At 39.8% G+C, this 18,795-nt stretch overlaps 1 protein-coding gene across 2 annotated transcripts in view; it reads left to right on the top strand.

Annotated features, from left to right (window-relative positions):
- Positions 1-18,795, top strand: part of ASAH2 (N-acylsphingosine amidohydrolase 2) — a 74,683-nt gene that overhangs the window by 36,311 nt on the left and 19,577 nt on the right. The window contains exons 9-16 of one of the 2 annotated variants that reach the window (XM_041728961.1): positions 1,338-1,463; positions 4,845-4,931; positions 6,600-6,704; positions 6,846-6,927; positions 14,735-14,850; positions 16,026-16,120; positions 17,742-17,781; positions 18,565-18,660. In XM_041728961.1, coding sequence (XP_041584895.1) covers positions 1,338-1,463; positions 4,845-4,931; positions 6,600-6,704; positions 6,846-6,927; positions 14,735-14,850; positions 16,026-16,120; positions 17,742-17,781; positions 18,565-18,660 — 747 coding nt within the window. The remainder of the gene's footprint in view (positions 1-1,337; positions 1,464-4,844; positions 4,932-6,599; positions 6,705-6,845; positions 6,928-14,734; positions 14,851-16,025; positions 16,121-17,741; positions 17,782-18,564; positions 18,661-18,795) is intronic. The other variant, XM_041728962.1, reaches the window with a different exon arrangement.

The raw sequence follows: 18,795 nt of genomic DNA, 5'->3' as shown, positions 1-18,795 counted from the left end.
TGCAGGTGTCCTGGTGTTTCATTGCATCTGAATCTTTGGGGTAAATCCCTATGACCCAGCAATGTAATAGCTTTTGATCAGCTTGGAAATATGATAAACTGTGTTGATGTTTACTTTCGTTGTCAGAGCTATGAAAGTATGAAGCACCTTGCAAATTGTGTTAAGAAACTGAATGAGGACAAGATGATGAGTTTTGTTTAATGGTCCAGATGTCCCTGTTAACGGCGAATTTCCTTTCAAGGCATTTGTTTTACTCTCCTTCACTAAGGCCAAAGTCAGAGACAATCTTAATCCACTAGATCTGTTGTTTTTTTTTTTTTTTTTGACTTTGAAACACGGTGAGAGATGGAATTAGAGCCGAAGGGTTGGAACTCAGTCCCCGTACTTGAGAAAGCTCCTCGGTTTTGTATAAATTAGCGACTGCAGATAGTTAAGTGATGAGGGAGGACCCTGCTCTGTTTGACCCTAGTGTCCAAGGCCTTACTGCAGAAGAATATAAGAGGATAAGAGCCCCAGGCCCTGGACTAGAAAAATGTCTAAAGGTAAATAATGATGCAAAAGTCAATAGCCCCATGAACATTTGGTCTGATCTCTTAGCTCTTGTTGACAAACAAGCCAGCATTTTAGGGAAAAGATAGGACGTTCCCATTTAATGATCACTGGGTGCTAAGCGCTTGGAGAGAAGTTATCCTTTTAGTATGAAAAGAGACACATGATTTCCAATACCTGCTTCTCCTTCTCCCTAAGAAAACTGAAGACATTGAAGGTAGAATAGTAGATCAAGTGGGTTGAGGTTGAAGTCTTGCACCACCCAGAAAGATTATGTGTTGTTACGTCAGGTGGAAGGGATAAGAGAAAAGCTACATGGAGGCAGACCTGGATAGTGGATGTTATATTTAGGTTCACTTCTGCCACAGGAAAATCTGGATTCACTATATTTTTTTTAAGCCAGTAGGATATTTATTTTTCAAGGAAAATCTCTGAGCTCCAGATACAATCCCACAGAACAGGTTGATGAGTCAGCATTTTATAGTTTGTTGTTGTTGCTGTATGCTGTGTTTCTTGTCAAAATGTTTCTGTTTGTGGCACAGGCTTGAAACTCTCCTACTCAGAATGGTTTTATTGATCATTGGAATATCACAAGTAATAATGTGTATGTGGACTGCAATGTGAATTTTTTTTCCAGAAATTTTCTCAGAATGTTAGATCTCCTCCTTTTATTATCTGCAAATGATTTTGAATAGTTCACCAGAGTGGAGTGAATGTTTGCACTTTTAATGGAAGTCATTATGGGAAATAGGAAAGAATAAAAGACACTTGGATGTTTCTTTTGGCAGGGACCATATGTGGCAGCCTTTGCTTCATCAAACCTGGGAGACGTATCCCCCAATATTCTTGGCCCACATTGCGTCAACACAGGAGAGTCTTGTGATAATGCCAATAGCTCTTGTCCCATTGGTGGGGTAGGTAAATGAAATCTTTGTTCTTGCATCTAAGGTGTATTTTATTTTTAAATATTCACCATTAACTTATAATTATGTTTTTCTCATGTGTACACAGGCCTACTGACTGCTAGCTTTTGCTCTTCTCAGAAGCATCCCTTAAATTTCAGTTGGGTAAAATTCTAGTTTCCCATTGGATTGACCACTGAGTTTTTCAAAGGGTGAGAAAATTAGTTAATGTCAGAGATGAAATACCCTTCCCCATACTTGGACAGTCTGAAACATTTTGCCTTGGCATTTCTGATGTCACAAGTTAGTACCAGAAACTGCCTGCGTGAGATGTTTTTCAGTGATTGTAAAGCCTATGGGATTTTTTTTTTTTGGCTATGGGATTTTTTAAAAATACAATGTCAACATTTTTTTTCTTCTTTTCTTTAAAATCACAAACAAAAAAAAATCTTGCTATAAGAACTCACAGGATATGGAAAAAGTGAGTCCCTTCCCAGGAATTACTACTGTCACACCTCTTCTTACCTACCTGTCTAAGCATTCATGAACAAAATTTTGTAACTTATTTATTGGTTGGTTTTTTTTTTTTTTGGTCTGGGATTCAAGTTTTCCAGTTTCCATTTTTAGTTCTTAAAAATCTTTGTATGAATGTATATAGGTCTGTGTGGTAGGTTTTAAAGACAACAAGAACGGCTGTGCCATCATTTATTTAACTGCTTCCCTGCCATATGCATTTAGGTCTTTCCCAGCTTTGACATGAGCAGCAGATGCTAGTTTCTGGACTCTTATTCTTTGTGTTTATAGAACATACTGCTTTCATTTAAACATCATTTCTAGGGTATTTCTTCTATGCCAGTCAACTCCACCCAATGAGTAGTATGACTTTAACATTTATACTTTTCTATTTTTATATTACCATTTTCACATAGAAAGCCTTTCTTCATTACCCTTCATTGGCAAAATTTTCATACATTATTAATTAATGTACATTAGACTTAAAGATTACTTGTTAAATTCCAAAATTTGGCAATGAAATGCTTAAATAAGTTATGATACCTATTTGCAATAGAATATTATGCATCGACTCAGTGTGCTGTATTGGAATACTTAATGTGGGAAAACACTTGTAGTACACAACGTTGATTAAGAAAATTGGGATTTAATATTGCATATTCATTATGACTACAGTTTTAAAAATAAATGTGTCACAGTAAAAAGACAAAGAGAAACACACTGAATTATTAACCCTGTTCTCTGTTTGGCATTACTATAGGGGGTTATATTCTGTTTATTTTATTTATTGTCTTTTTCTACTTATACACTTTTGTATTTTTTCCACAATGAGCATACTTGTAATCATAAAAAATTATAACAAAATCACACCCTCTCCCACAAAAGAATTCTGTTTCACTCTACTTTGCTCCATCTGTTAGATTGGCTTCCCTCATGTTTGCAAGATGGCAGTCAGTACTGAAGAAGCTATATCCTTTTGCCCTCCCTTGTATGGTAGGAGAGAGAAAACCTCTCTTCTAACCACAGAATAAAAGATTTTTTTGGTCCAATTGGGTCAGTTGAGGTACATACCCATTCCTGGGCCAAAACAGTTGCTGGGGAAATGGTAGGTGTTGGTTGACTTAAACTGGGATTTCTGACCAAGGCCTAGGCAATGGCCACAATCACCTCAGACTCACCTGGAACTGGGAATGGAATGGAATCATTGACTGTTACAGAAGAGAAGGCTTCCTGAACAAAAGCGTGATACGCTTAAGACGAAAGAGGGAAACAGGCAAATGGTGCCATGTCATTTGCTTTAAGGTGGCTTCTTTAAACAGATTTTTTTTTAACTTTAGAAACTAGCTTGGATTAAAAAAAAAGAGATATGTGCTTGTTAAAACCTCAAACACTATTGAAAAGTTCAGAAAACAAAACAGGTAAATAAGCAGCCCCTAACTCCACAATTAACCTGTTAAAAATTGAATGAACATCCTCCCAGACAACTTTTTCTGTGTCCAGACACCTATATGCATGTACAGTTGTACATAAATGAGGTCATACTAGAATGCTGTTCCAGAACCTGCTTTCTTGTTTCCAGTAAATATACCTGAAAACCTCATTTAAACAAATGCCCTCATTTTCAATTTTAAGTACCATAAATTAGTTCACCAATTCCCTACTAATGAGTGCTTTCTTTCCCTCCCTCCTTTCTTCCTTTTGTCATATAAACATGCTCTGGTCACGTATTTTCACGTGTGTATGAGTCTTACCTTAGGACAAATTCTTTTTTTTTTTTTTTTAAGATTTATTTGGGAAAGGGCATGGGGGGAATCTCAAGCAGACCCTTTGCTAAACATGGAGCCTGACATGGGGCTCGATCTCACACCCCTGAGGTCATGACCTGAGCTGGAACCAAGAGCCAGACATTTAGTCGACTGAGCCACCCAGGTGCCCCTAGGACAAATTCTTAAAAGTGAATTTGTTGTCAAAGAGGAAGCACAGCTACCATGGGGGGACACCAGTCCTATCCCCACCCATAGACCATGAGTGACAATTTCCTCAAACCCTCACTGACATCTGGTTCATTAACCTTTCAGTCTTTGCCAACATAACATGCAAAGAGTCTGCTCTTTGTAGTTTAAATTTATATTTAATTATTCATGAGATTGAATATATTTTAATGTTGAATGGGCATTTACACTTCTTTTTTGCAAACTACCTATCTCATCTGTATTCCATTGTGTATCCATTAGGTATTTGTTTTTGTTTTTTTTTTTTGCTTTATTCCTCCCAGCTCTACTGAGATGTAATTGATGTATAACATTATATAATTTTAAAGTGTATAATGGTGATCATTTTGATACACAGGATGCTTTTTTACTGCAAATAAGAGAAAACCCAGGTCAATATGGGTGGACAAAAGGGAAGTAAGAAGGCAGCCATCCATATTTTCTTGTAATACTTTAAAATTTTCAATGATCTTTAAGTATCTGATCAATTTGAAACTTTTCTGGTATAATAAAGGACAGTATAGAGCCAGATTTATTTACTTATTTTTCCCAGAGGGTCATCTAGTTGTTATAATGTAATTTTAACTGAGTTTCAATTTAAGGCAATCATGAGCCATGGGCAAGAACAGACAGGTAGGAAGATGTGCAGCCGATGGGGAGACTCAGCTTTAGTTCTCAGCACAGATTATTAGCTGCCTGTACAGTGTCCAACACATTGTTCAACCCACCCGAGCCTCAGTATCCTTATATAGAAAAGAGAGATTATCTGACAAAACACTCTAGAATGTGGCTTAAAAAGATGTGTTGGCTTTGACCCCCTTGTAATTTTGCCTTCCTGGAAACAATTGCTTAATTCACCAACAGTGGGTCATGTCTCCCTGTGTTGTAGTCCAGCATGTGCATGGCTACGGGACCCGGACTGGATATGTTCAACAGCACACAGATTATAGGACGGATCATCTATGAGAGAGCGAAGGTCAGCTGCGGGCCCAGCTTCTTTCAACCTCCTTTAACGTTGTTCTTTAAAATCCACTGACAGCGCTCGTTGCACAGCCAGCAGTGGTGGGAGGCAGTCGAAGGCCGCGCTGCATGAGGTGCCTGGAAGATGGTTGCCTGGCGGCTCCACTAGGAGGGCTGCTTCCGTGAGCACACAGACACCCCTCCTGCTGCCCACCTGCCTCCTCCTAGGAGGTATTTGTGTAAACCAAGGAGCAAGAAAATGTTATTTCAGCCTGAGTGCTGGCTTCAGGCCGTGGGGCAATAGGCGGGGTGTAAGGATCTACCACTGCGTCACACCAGAGGGACCCAAGCTCTTTAGGCCCCGGGCCGACCAGTGGCCTGGCCCCGGTGACGAGGTGAACCCGAGTGGTACAGCCCCCCAGGCCTGCAGTGTGGATGCAACCTAGTTCCTAGTCTAATTCAGTATGTGCCCCAACTATCCATCTCATATTTTCTTCTTTCTTCTTAAGTCACGTTTGGAGTGGATCTGGTCTTCCGTGAGGTTGCTCCGAGTTCTCTACATGTGTCCCTCTGCTGAAATATTATCTTCCATTTGCCCCCGTGTTTTGTGTCCACTCCTCTGGGGACAGATTTCTGATGGAAAAGACACAGGATGATGTCAGGCTGCCCTCTCTTCCTTAGTTCAGTCTCTTCGTCTCCCTGGCTTGCTCCTGCCTGTCGCATGTGTGCACACGTGACTGTCCGTATTTTGCTCCAAGGGTTCTGAAGTGCATCAGGAGCAACCAGGGAAGAATGAAAAGACCTTTAAAAACATTAGCCACCAGTCAGCCCAATTGCTGCAATTCCTTTTAATGAGTGTGGTATTATCAGTGGATGGTTCTGGATTAACAGATTCTAGTGAGGGGGTGCACCCATGACGCCATTTGCTGTCAGAAGTTTTGTTACTGTCCTGGGCCCGGGAATTGTAGGGATTTGTCCCCCACTCTGGATTCTCTTCTCAGGAAGGCCCAACTTTGCTCTTTACCCAGGAGGCAGCTGGTGTTACTGACAGCTCATTGCAAGAGCCCCCACGTGGCTGTGCAATCGGGGATGGGGTGACAATCCGTGTCAGGCAGGGCGGGCCTACCACATGTGGCACAGATCAATACAAGCCCATGTTTCCCATCACACTGACTCATATTTTCCAGGAGATGAGAAAAACATCACTTCACCCTACAGGAACAACAACAAAAAAGAATCTCCAAGGGTGGATGGTGGGTGGGAGAGTGGCAGGTCTTCCAGCCACCCTTTGGTGCCAGCCCTGCCGGAGGACTCACAGCTTCCAAATGAGAGTCCATGAGGTCACGCTCTTGTTCTGGCATGACAGTTGTTTGGCCTACCTTGTCCCAATCTTAAGTTTCCTCGACTGTCTCTCAAGTGGGGCCTGTTGTGTCATAGTCTGTATCATAGAATTTGCTGTTTGGGGGGCAATGGACACAGGTCAGTGGCTCAGGGCCTCCAGGCATCTGGGATGCAACTGGGGTTGGCAGTTGTACCCACTACATGGGTAGTGACCATTTGTGCACAGGCCGCAAAACAAAACTCGGCCAATGGGTGCTTTTCCAAAGGAGCAGGTATTGGGCACGCTTGGTGCCGTTCACTTCAGCCCCTGCGCTTCTAACGTGAGCCCTTGTGGGTTTTCCAGGAACTGTATGCCTCTGCCTCCCAGGAGTTAACCGGACCGCTTGCTGCGGCTCACCAGTGGGTGAATATGACAGATGTCACTGTCTGGCTCAACTCCACGCACTCGGTAAGTGTCACCGAGCCGCGTGGATCATGCCACCAGGGCTAAAGCTCCGGGCTGATCTCATTACTTACTTGAGGTTTAGCTTCTGTTTCTTGTTTCGGTTTGCTTCTTATTTTTGTGCTGTTTTTAAAATCTTCCCTTTAGGTAAAAACGTGTAAACCAGCCCTGGGCTACAGTTTTGCGGCCGGCACGATTGACGGATTTGGGAGCTTCAATTTTACGCAGGGTGAGGTGCAGTCTGATGACATTCGTGGTTGCAGGTTCTGGAAGGTTTAACTGTAGCTTCACGTTTATTATTTTTTACTATTATCTTTAGATCCCAGGGGTGCACAGGCTTTTGAGGTGCAAACATGATAGCCAGATTTCCCAGGGGTATGTTTCTTCTGGAACTTAGCTTCCACTTATTCAAATAGAGTAGGACACAACTTCTCTCTCTCTCTCTTTTTTTTTTTTTTTTTTGGACACAACTTCTCTTTGCATTTAGGTCTATGGATGGATGCTCTTTAACGGGCCTGGGGTTAGGGTAGAGGTGAGAGGAGGACAGAGCGGGATTGTCATTGTACCTTTAACAGTGTGAGTTTGCTGTGCTCTCTGCTAATGAATGCTTCTTTCTCTGGTGCCTTTACCGAAGCCCAGAGGCCTCAGGGCGGAAGGCTTCAGGAACCCCAACATGAGCTCCCAGGTCCTGTTTCTGGGTGCATTTCCACAAATTTATAACTGGTTACTGTAGGTCGTGCATCCTTTTATCCCGATCATCTCTGTAATAACAAGAGATTTCGCGGCTGCAAAATAGAGAAAGTAGAAAAATGGACAAGACTCACTTGTAGGAAACGTTTTGGCTTCTTTCATTCTTGCTTTTTTTTTAAAAAAATATGTGTATTTGGAAACATTGATTGACAAATTAATGAACGCAGTTGCAATTTGAGACATTTGGCTCATCTTTCCTGGTAATACTTCGTTCAGTGCGGTCTAATTTCCCAGAACAGTAATTTTTAACAGCTTTATTGAGAAATAATTCACATACCATATGATGTACCCATTTAAAATGTATAATTCAGTGGTTTTTAGTGCATTCACAGATGAATGCAACCACCACCACAGTCCGTTCTGGAGCATTTTCATCACCTCGAAAAGAAACCCTGCTCTCTTTAGTTTATTACAATCCCTAGGCCTCATCTCCTCCAGACCTAAGCAACCCCTGATCTTTCTATCTCTATTTTCCTATCCTGGATGTTTTCTATAGATGGAATCATAAAATATGTGGCATTTTATGTTGGCTTCTTTCACTTCACATCATGTTCTCAAGGTTCGTCTGCGTCGTACTATTTATCAGTACTTCATTACTTTCTATGGCTAAACCCTTTGAGCAGGGTGCAAATCCCGTCTTCCCTAAACCGTCACCCCTGACAACCATCATTTTACTCTCATTTCTATGATTTTGGCTTTTATAGGTTCCACATATTAAGTGAGAACCTGCAGTTTGTCTTCCTCCATCTGATAATTTTACTGCTCCTTTCCAATTTCAATGCTTTTTTTTTTTCTTGCCTAATTGCTCTTGCTGTGACTTTTCTTAAATTGGGGGTTGAAGAGTGACTAGTTAGACAAGAAGACTCCACCACCCACCAGCGTTCCTACTGATGGGGAATCTGTTCTCTTCTTATAGAAACTGTTATGTTTTCTGCCAGAGAAATGGGCAGAGGCCTCTCCCTAGAACATGGCTGGGGAGATGTTACTCTCTGGGAAGACCCTCCAATCTCTGTGAACATGCCCAAACAGGCCCAGCCTTCTGTGTTCCTCAGTAGGGAATAGAATCTTACCAATAAGGTGGAAAGGGTCTGAAACAGGGCCCCTCTTTACCCTACAAAAACCTTATACTAAAAGGAGAAGGGGAGGAAGCACCAATGAAGAATTTGAGATGTCTGATTGTAGCTTTTTCAAATACAAAGCATTTTTAACCAGTCCGTTTTAAAATTTTAGATTCTTGACCTTATAAAACTGGAATTTATTAACACCTACTCTTATATTTCTTATTGACGAACAGAAATAAAATTCATGAGCCAAAAATCCAAAGCAAAACTAAAAACAGGGAAAAGCTGATAAAACTTTAGTATATGTGCTTGTACCAAGCACAAGCTGGTAAAACTAAATGTGGATCTCAGCATTAACAGCTGAAAGGAGAATGTTGGTTTTTAGGTTCTAAGTGGAAGGTTAGTCATATACTATCTATGACCTTATCTGATGTACATTTCTTCTATACCCAGTATGCCGAGTTATCATGAAAGGATGTTCAATTTTGTCAATGCTTTTTCTGCATCTATAGAGTTGATCATACGATTTTTATCTTTCACTCTATTAATGGGGTGAGTCATATTTATTTATTTGCATAGTTTGAACCACCCAGGAATAACTCTCACCTTATTGTGGTGTATGATCCTTTTAATCTGCTGCTCAATTCAGTTTGCTGTTATTTTTGTTTGGGATTTTTGCTTCCATATTCATCAGGTTATATCATCCTAAAATTTTCTTTGTTTGTAGGGTCCTTATCTGGCTTTGGTATCAGGGTAACCCTGGCCTTGCAAAATGAGTTGTGGAATCATCCCTCTTATTCAATTTTTGGGGGAAGTTTGAGAAGGATTGACATTAACTCTTCCTTTAATGTTTGGTTGAATTCACCAGTAAAACCATCAGATCATGGGCCTTTCTTTGTGAGGAGACTTTTGATTATTGGTTCAATCTCCTTACTCATCAGTCTCATCAAATTTTCCTTTCCTTTGTGATTTAGTTTGTATGTTTCTTCTAGGTTTTCCAATTTTGTGCTGTAAAATTGCTCATGGTAGTCTCTTACGATTCTTTGCATTTCTGTGCTAGCAGTTGTAATGTCTTGCCTTTCATTTCTCATTTTCTTTGAGTCTTCTCTCTTTTTTCTCTAGTCTAACTAGACTATTGACTATTGTCAATTTAATTTATCCTTTTTTAAAAAAACAGCACTTCATTTTATTAATCTTTTCTATTGTTTTTCTGGTCTCTGTTTTATTTATTTCTGCCTGACTCTTGTTCTTTCCTTCCTTCTGTTAACTTTGGGTTTGTTTTTCTTTTTCTAGTTCCTTGGGGTATAAAGTTAGGTTGTTTATTTGATATTTTTCTTCTTTCTTTTCTTTTTTTAAAAAAGATGTCTTTATTAATTTGAGAGAGAGAAAGTGTGCGAGAGAGAGAGAGAGAACACAAGCATGGGGGGAAGAGGAGAGGAAGAGGGAGCGAAAGAAACTCAAACAGACTCCATGCTGAGCATGGAGCCCAACACAGGGCTCAATCTCATGACCCTGAGATCACAACCTGAGCCAAAACCAAGAATCACACTCTTACCCAATGAGCCACCCAGGTGCCCCTCTGTTTTTCTTAATGTAAGGGTTTATCCTTATAAATTTTTCTCTCAGGACTTCTTTTGCTGCACCCAATAAGTTTAGGTATGTTGTATTTCCAATTTTATTTGTTTGTGATTTCCGTTTTGATTTCTTCTTTGATGCACTAGTTGCTTAGTAGTGTGTTGTTTAGTCTCCACATATTGGTGAATTTTCCAGTGGTCCTCCTGTTATTAATTTCTAGTTTCATCAGAAAAGATAGCCTGTATAATTTCAGTCTTCTACATTTGCTAAGACTTGTTACCTAATATGTGATCTCTCCTGGGGAGTGTTGTGTGCACTTGAGTAGAATATATATTCTGATGCTGTTGGATTAAATGTTCTGTATATGTCTGTTGGGTTCATTTGGTCTAAGGTGCGGTTCAAGTCCAATGCTTCATTATTGATTTTTCTGTCAGGATGATCCGTCTATTGTTGAAAGTGGGGTAAAATGTGTCCTACTATTATTGCATTGTTCATTTCTCCCTTCATATCTGTTCATCTTTGTTTTATGTATTTAGGTGCTCTCATAGTGAGTGCATAAATATTTACAACTGCCATATCATCTTGATGAATTTACCCCTTTGCAAAAATATAATGACCTGCATTTTCTCTTGTTGCACTTTTGGATATATGTATGTTCCCGTTTGTTTTTGGTTTCCATTTGTATGGAATATATATCCATTGGGCCTTTATTCCCCCATTTGATAACTCTATACCTTTCGTATGGAGAATTTAATCCATTTCCATTTAAAGTAATTATTCAAAGGTTAGTACTTACTAATGCCATCTTATTAATTGTTTTCTGGCCATTTTGTAGTTCCTTCATTCCTTTATTCCCCCCTTCCTTTGTGATTTGATAGTTTTCAGTGGTAGTATGTTTTGATTCCTTTATGTTTTGCATATCTACTATAAGTATTTGCTTTTTAGTTACTATGAGGTTTACATAAAACATCCTATTTATAGTTATGTCTATTTTAAGCTGATCGTGTAACTTTGATTGCATACAAAAGCTACCCTTTTATCTCCTCTTCCCATACCTTATGTTTTTGATGTCACAATTTGCATCTTTTTATATTGTATATCTGTTAACAGAGTATTGTAGCCTTAGTTATTTTTAATACTTTTGTATTTTAACCTTCATACTAGAGTATGAAGTGCTTTATATAGTATCATTTAGTATTAAAATATTCTTAATTTGGTTATCTACTTACCTTCCCCAGTGAGTTTTATACTTTCATATCTTTTATGTTAGTATCCTTGTATTTTACTGAAGAACCCCCTTTAGCATTTTGTGTTCCATAATATATGTAGGTTTTCTTCACTCTTTTATTTTTTCATCCTCTGATTGGATAATTTCAAATGACTTATCTTTGAATTGACAGATTATTTCTTCTGCTTGATCAAATCCACTATTGGTGTGCTCTACTGTGTTGTCATTTCATTCACTGTGTTCTTCAGCTCCAGAATTTCTATTTTTTCAATGATTTTTATCTCTCTGTTGAACTTCTCATTTTGTTCATATGTTATTTTCCTGATTTTGTTGTCTGTGTTCTCTTGTAGTTGTTGAGCTTTCTTAAAAAAAAAAAAAAAAAGTATTTCAAGGGGCACCTGGGTGGCTCAGTTGGTTAAGTGTCTGCCTTTGGCTCAGGTCATGATCTTGGGGTCCCAGGATCAAGCCCCACATCAGGCTCTCTGCTCAGCGGGGCATCTGCTTCTCCCTCTGTCTGCCCCTTCCTGCCACTTATGCACTCTCTCTCTCTCAAATACATAAATAAAATCTTTTTAAAAATTATTTTGGATTATTTGTTCATAGATATCCATTTCTTTGGGATCATTTATTGGAAATTATCTGTTCCATTGGTGGTGTCATGTTGCCTTGATTTTTGTTGTTTCTTAGAGCCTTGAATTTTGTCTGTGTATTTGATATAGCAGTCACCTCTTTCAGGCTTTGCAGACTGGTTGTGAGATGGAGGGAGACCTTTACCCAAGGGTGTGTGCAGGAACATTGGATGTGTGAGCTGTGGCAGTTCCAGATCCAGAGCAGGTCAAATGGCACAGTCTCCATGTAGCTCTGTCAGTTTAGGTCAGAACTGGTGAAGACTGTTGGGTCCACAAACACCAAGGCTGTGGGTGTCTGTAGCTGCCATCAATATTCTTGGGATCTCTAGGCTGCTGCTGAAATCCTCATCTCCTTCCCCACTGTGTGTGTGTGGGGGGGGGGGGGGGCGGGGAATGTCATGCCTGAGGCTCTCTTGGTGCTAGGTTTGGCTTTTGAGTGCCCTCACCATAGTGGTGGCACTGGTGGCTGATGCATGAATGCCCGTGGAACAGTGACAGATCTGAGATCTGGAGCAGAGGTGCTTTTAGAATAAGGGCAGCACCAAGGTCCAGGGCACTGGCTTCCCAGTAGTGATTCTGTGCCTGAGTTCTTGGTAGATGTGGAGCAGCCATGGAGCTGGGGAATGGAGCACATGTGCTGGCAGAGGACATTGGCTCCGGGGTCCAGGATAGCCTGCAGTGGTGGTGGCTCTAGTGCCTGAGACTCAGATACATGCAGAGCAGCTGCAGATCCAGGGTCTGGAGCAGTGGCACACACAGTGCTTCCACAACATTAGGTTCTGAAACATGGGTGTGGATGGAGCAAATGGAGCTCTGGGGTCAGGGGCACACTTAGGGTGGGGGCTGAAAAACCTGGTCCCAGGATGATGCACTAGCAGCTCCTTATAAGTGAGGACTAGCAGCATCTCATCCCCTGGAGGGTGGGCCATCATCACCAGTGGTGACGGCCACTGGTTACCTTAGTCACAAAAGTTGCTGGTGTCCTCTGTGGAACAGGCTGCTGGGGTCTATGCCAGTGAAGACCACAGGGTCCTCTGCTGTGAAAACCACAGTAAGTCTGTCATAGGGGGTCTTGAGTGGCAGGGGCTGCTGGAGTCCTCCATGGAGCAGGCCATTGGGCACTGTGATGGCACCTGCCATGGGCTGATACCAAGACCTGTACTTCTATGTTCCTCGCTGTTTCTGCTACGTTAATCCTTCCAGTGATCCTTTCTGTGTGAGTATCCCATTTTTCCCTCCATAGGTTCTTAATTGGACTTAATTGAGCCCTCCCAGGACTATTTTTATTTGCAAGTAGCTAACTGTTGTTTTTGGGGGGTGACAAAGGCAGATATTTTCTACTTTCCCTTCTTTACCATGCCACTAATCTTTTCTTTTTTTTTTTTAATATGGGTGTTAAAACAATACATTTCCCTCTAAGCACTTCCTTTATTGCATCCCATGAGTTTTGGTATATGATGTCTTCATTTGGATTTATCTGAAAGCATTTTCATATTTTCTTTTAATTTCTTCCATGACCATTATCTATTTATGATCATGTTGCTTCATTTCCACATATTTGTGAGTTTCCCAAATTTTCTTCTACTATTTATTCCTAATTTCATTAAATCATGTTTGGAAAACATACTTTGTATTATTTATACCCTTTCAAGTTTATTGGTGTTTATTTCATGGTCTGCATATAGTCCATCCCAGACAGTGTTCTATTTCTTTTTTTTTTTTTTTTTTTGCACCTCAAGGTGCCCCTGCAGTTTTTTTTAATTTTTAAAAATTTTATTTATTTATTCATAAGAGATGCAGAGAGAGAGAGGCAGAGACACAGGCAGAGGGAGAAGCAGGCTCCCTGTGGGGAGCCCAATGTGGGACTTAATCCCAGGATCCCAGGATCATGACCTGAGCTGAAGGCAAACGCTCAACCACTGAGCCACCTGGATGCCCCAGACAGTGTTCTGTATGCAGTTGAGAAGAGTGTCTGTACCTGCATGGAGGGTGGTATCTGCAGGTACCTGTTAGGTCCACTTGGCTTCGAGTGTTGCTCGCATTTTCTATTGTTGATCTTCCAACTGGTCATCCCAGCTGTTACTGTAAGTGGGTTATTAATGTTACAACTGTTATCTTTGAGTGTCTCTTTCTCCTTCCATTTCTGCCAGTTTTGGTTTGTGTATTTTGGCGCTCTATTATTAGGTCCATATGTGCTTATAATTGTTATCTTTCCCTAATGGATTATAGATCCTAAATTCATAGGTTTCAGAATTAATGGAACCTTCCGCCAGATTGTGGCATGGACCCATGATTTTTGCATTCTATTCTGTGTGTATGCACGCACATGTGGCTGTGAGCACGCCTGCATGCATGTGTGTAGATGATTAAGTGATGAATTAAGAGAGGCTCTTTCTGTGGACCACAAGCCAAACAATCATTTCTTCAAGTTGGAGGTGTCATTTTTAGTTTTTAAAATGGGAAAAAAGTGATTCCGTTCATAGATCTGTATAATTAATTATGTCAGATTGTTTTTATTTGCAACATGGGTGAGGAATTGCAAAGGAAACAAAACTTTAAGGATGTTGAACAAAATATTTTATTCTATCAGCCACTGTGGGGATCTAGTTAAATAATGACTCCTATTTTAGAATGCACAGGAAATTTTCCCTTTTCTATTATTCAAACCGTTTGGAATTATTTGGCAACAGCCATAATAAAAAATCTTTGCAGTAAAGGCATCATTGTACATTTGTCAAAGTGATGGCATTTTTCAGAGTGTTGGAATCAAATTAGTGTTAATGTTCCTAATAGGGACAACAGTAGGGGATCCATTTTGGGACACTCTTCGGGATCAACTCCTGGGCAAGCCATCTGAAGAAATCAAACAGTGTCAGAAACCAAAACCAATCCTTCTTCACACTGGAGAGGTAATGCATTTTGACTATCATGGTAAAATTAGTATTTTATTTTAAGACTTACGAATTGTCAGAGACAAATGATAGATCTTTGTTGACATGGGAGTTCTTATTCAAATATTCTCACATCAAAGTTTTAATATTAAAAATATGTGTGGGGTGACTGGGGAGGCACTTGATGGGATGAGCACTGGATGTTATTCTATATGTTGGCAAATTGAACACCAATAAAAAATAAATTTATAAAAAAATAAAAATATGTATGTTAAGGATCTAACTCTAAGAAATAAAGGGTATGATTATTAAATGTTGTGACTTAGAATTTATGATAAATAACTGGAACAATGTAAGCAATAGAAAAGGAAGGATTCAATCAACATCTGTCTTATTCAGGATTCACTTATGCTGACTCCAGGACAGGAGTTCACATACAATTCTCTGCAGAAACAAACATCCTCGGGTCATATAAAAAGGGACATGTTCATGTCTTAATTTTCTCACAACTCAGACAGCATGATTAACTAAAGCAATATTCCTTTAATACTCCTTTGGACCATGGATTTTCACGTTCTTAAAGTCAAAAGGTCATACCAGAATTATTGATGAAGAAAAAATTTTTCAGTAGAGTTTTTTCCCCCCTAATATTCAATTAAAATTCTTTAGGAAGAAGAAAGAGAGGAAAGGAAGGAGTAAAAGGAAAGCCTCTATACTAATCTGACTATGCAAAGGATAGATTGTCTTGGAGAAAACTTGGAAAGTAAGACACGACTTGGTAACTGCAAATTTAAAGTGCTATGAGAGTGAAAAGAGAAATCATTCACTTAAGCTGTTCCAAATGTAGACTCACTTGTCCATCTTGCTAAGGATAGTCACCACAGTGCACCCAGAGAACCCTTGGTTACCTGTTACATGTTATCATTCCATGATGCCAGAGCCACCAAAAACTTCACTGATGAGAAAATAAGTCTGGGTTAAGGGGGCACTGGCATCTGAGATCCTTATGTTATGACCAGATAGAATATTTACTACCTCATTCTCTAGAAAGAAAATCTGGGCTAGTAAGATTGAGCACCCAAACCAGCTGGAAACATTATAAATTCTTTAATTAAGGAACTTCTGTGAACATCATCTGTCTCTTGTAGAAAGAACAATACCCCTAACACAGTTTTCATGTTTTGGGTTCTTAGTTGACAAAACCTCACCCCTGGCACCCCGATATTGTTGATGTTCAGATGATCACGATTGGGTCCTTGGCCATCACTGCCATCCCTGGGGAGTTTACGTAAGCTCTTCTCTGCTATTTCGTAGTTAAATATGTATTCATTGTGTATGTGTTTCTGCTGGAGTCACTTCTTATCATGGGCAACAATTCTGAACTGATAATAATCCTTGGTATCTCACCATGCCATTCTGGCAACAGTGACAAATATTCCAACCCTCTTTGGGTGGGCCTCCGAAGAGTCCATCTTTCCAGGTGTATTGCCAGTGAGGAAATTATAGCAAATATAAACATTTGAAAAAGTTATTCCAAATGTAAATGATGTTGGGCATTATTATGTCAGTAGAGAGTCTTGAAGTGGTATCAAAATACAGGTACTTGAAGCAGTTGAAGTGTTAGAAGCAGGAATGATGATCTGGAATCTCCTTATGCAGTCTTCCCTATCTGAGTAAGTAGTATCTTTCCAGTTGCTCAGGCTGGGAAACCTTGGAGCCATCCCTGAATTCTTTCTTTTTTTTCAATTTCCCCCACTTTCAGTCTTCTCACAAATTCTACACATTCCACCCAACACTTTCTATCACTCCCTCCCCGGTCTAAGCCTCCATAATTTGTCCCCTAGATTACCTCAGTAACCTCCTGTCTCACCTGTTTGCTTTTTCCCTACTCTTCTGTAGTCTTTTCTCAACACAAACAGCCAGAGGAATCCCTTTAAAACCTAAGTCAAATCACGTCAGGGCTCAGAACCCTCCAATGGCTTTCCATCTCACTCCAGGTAAATTCTTAAACAGTTACAACATCCTACACAGCCCTGGGAGAGACTTTTCCTTGGCAACTTCTCCAATCTGATTTCCTACCTCTCTCCCCCTTATTCGCCCCTGCTTTAGACACCTTGGCTTCTTTGCATTTCCCAGATCAGCAAGCATGTGCCTGTCTCAGAGCTTATCAACTTATGGTTCCTTCTGCCTGAAATGGTTACCCTCCTTTTATCCCCCGACCGACTCTTATTCCTTCAATTCTCCACTCAGATGTCTAACAGAGATGCCCCTCCTGCTGATGCTATATGACTCTGTGTCACTGCCGCCACCACCACCATATTCCCGCATCATCACAAGGACAACCACCATCACCTTTTATCTGTACACTGCACCCCACACTCTCCACAATGCGTTTCTTGATCATTATTTCTTTTATTTGTTTCTTGACCATTGTCACTCCCTGGAATGTAAGCTTCCTACTATTGAACCCTTAGCACTGAGAAGTGGGCCTCATCGGTAGTCGATATTGTGCTTTATTGAAGGATTTAATGAAGGAACGAAATGATAAATTCTTCATAGGCAGGAGCAGTGCACTCTCTACTTGCCTCAGCTCTTAATAACATCGAACACAGACAGTATGTTCTTGTTGAATCAATGAATGGAAAGTGATTGTAGTCTTTGCCAGTGATATTCATTGATTCTCTTTCCTTCCATCAAGTTGTTTTGAGTTTAGGGTTTATTTTCAAGATAGGATGCTTAGGGACAAAAAAGCTCAACTTTTGCTTTGCGTTGCCATAGAACTCCTACATACCTGTCTATATTGTGTTATGAGCCGGGATCACATTTGTCTTTCACTATGAGTTTTTCTGTATTCTTTTCATACATTCTGAGTAGGGAAACACTTAGATAATTCTGTTTTCTTGACTCAGGACCATGTCTGGACGAAGACTTCGAGAGGCAGTTCAAGCAGTAAGTTAAAAATGAAAGAAAATGCCTATTTATGTTTCATGAAGAGAAAAGAATACCCTATTCCTATGATCTGATATCTTTTAAGTTAATCTTTGTGGAGATGACTAGAGTTTTACACTTCTTGAAAGTAGTATCTAGAGGTGAATATGAAATATTAGTGGTATAAGAAGAAGCTTAAAAATTATAAGGAAACTATAAATAGGTTTAAATGATTTATTGCTATTTATATACTAATAATTTAAAAATTAATAATGGTTTTATGGGTTAAATAACAAATTACCCTAAGTACTTTAATATCATGGAGTCCTGTCTAAATAAGACCTAACACATGTTAGGAATTCTGGATTTTATCTACATTTACAATTTTCTTTATATTCAGGAAGCATTGCAAATGGTTCTAGAATGACATAATCAACAGAGGTCTTATTACTTGGAGCTGGAAATAACCATTATGGTTAGTTAATATCCTCCCATTATGCTTTTTAGGAAGTGGATAAAATATCTGTATTTTAGTAATAAGATTCTACATCTGCAAATGTAAGCACTAAGATGTTCATCGATCCATTGACTTGCCCAACTGTAGTGCAGTTATGGCTCTAACTTTTCCTCAAGGACTTGTCAGTACTTCTGCGTTCCCAGGAGCATTGATTACTGGGAATGACGTTAAGAGAGACATCCTATGCCACTGATTCACATCTATGATCGTGTGTTAAGTATAACTGGGCCAATAACACCCATTACGATGAAGAGTAATTTTATTGAGCTCTATCTTTCCCCCACTAGGAATTTGCAACGTATGGGATGCAGAATATGACCGTCGTTATTTCGGGTCTGTGCAACGTGTATACACATTACATTACCACCTTTGAAGAATACCAGGTAAAATAAAAATTCTCGTCATTTAAATTAACTATACCATTTTCAAGACTGTTGCATTAAATGCAGGTTTTCCTTCTAGACGTCCTTAACGGTGTTTTTGAGAGATGCCTTTGTTTTGGGACGGAGGAGAGAATA

This window comes from Vulpes lagopus, chromosome 14, assembly GCF_018345385.1.
Source record: "Vulpes lagopus strain Blue_001 chromosome 14, ASM1834538v1, whole genome shotgun sequence".
Classification (NCBI taxonomy): Eukaryota; Metazoa; Chordata; class Mammalia; order Carnivora; family Canidae; genus Vulpes; species Vulpes lagopus.
The sequence above is the reverse complement of the archived record's forward strand: the minus strand, read 5'-3'. Positions and strand labels throughout refer to the sequence as shown.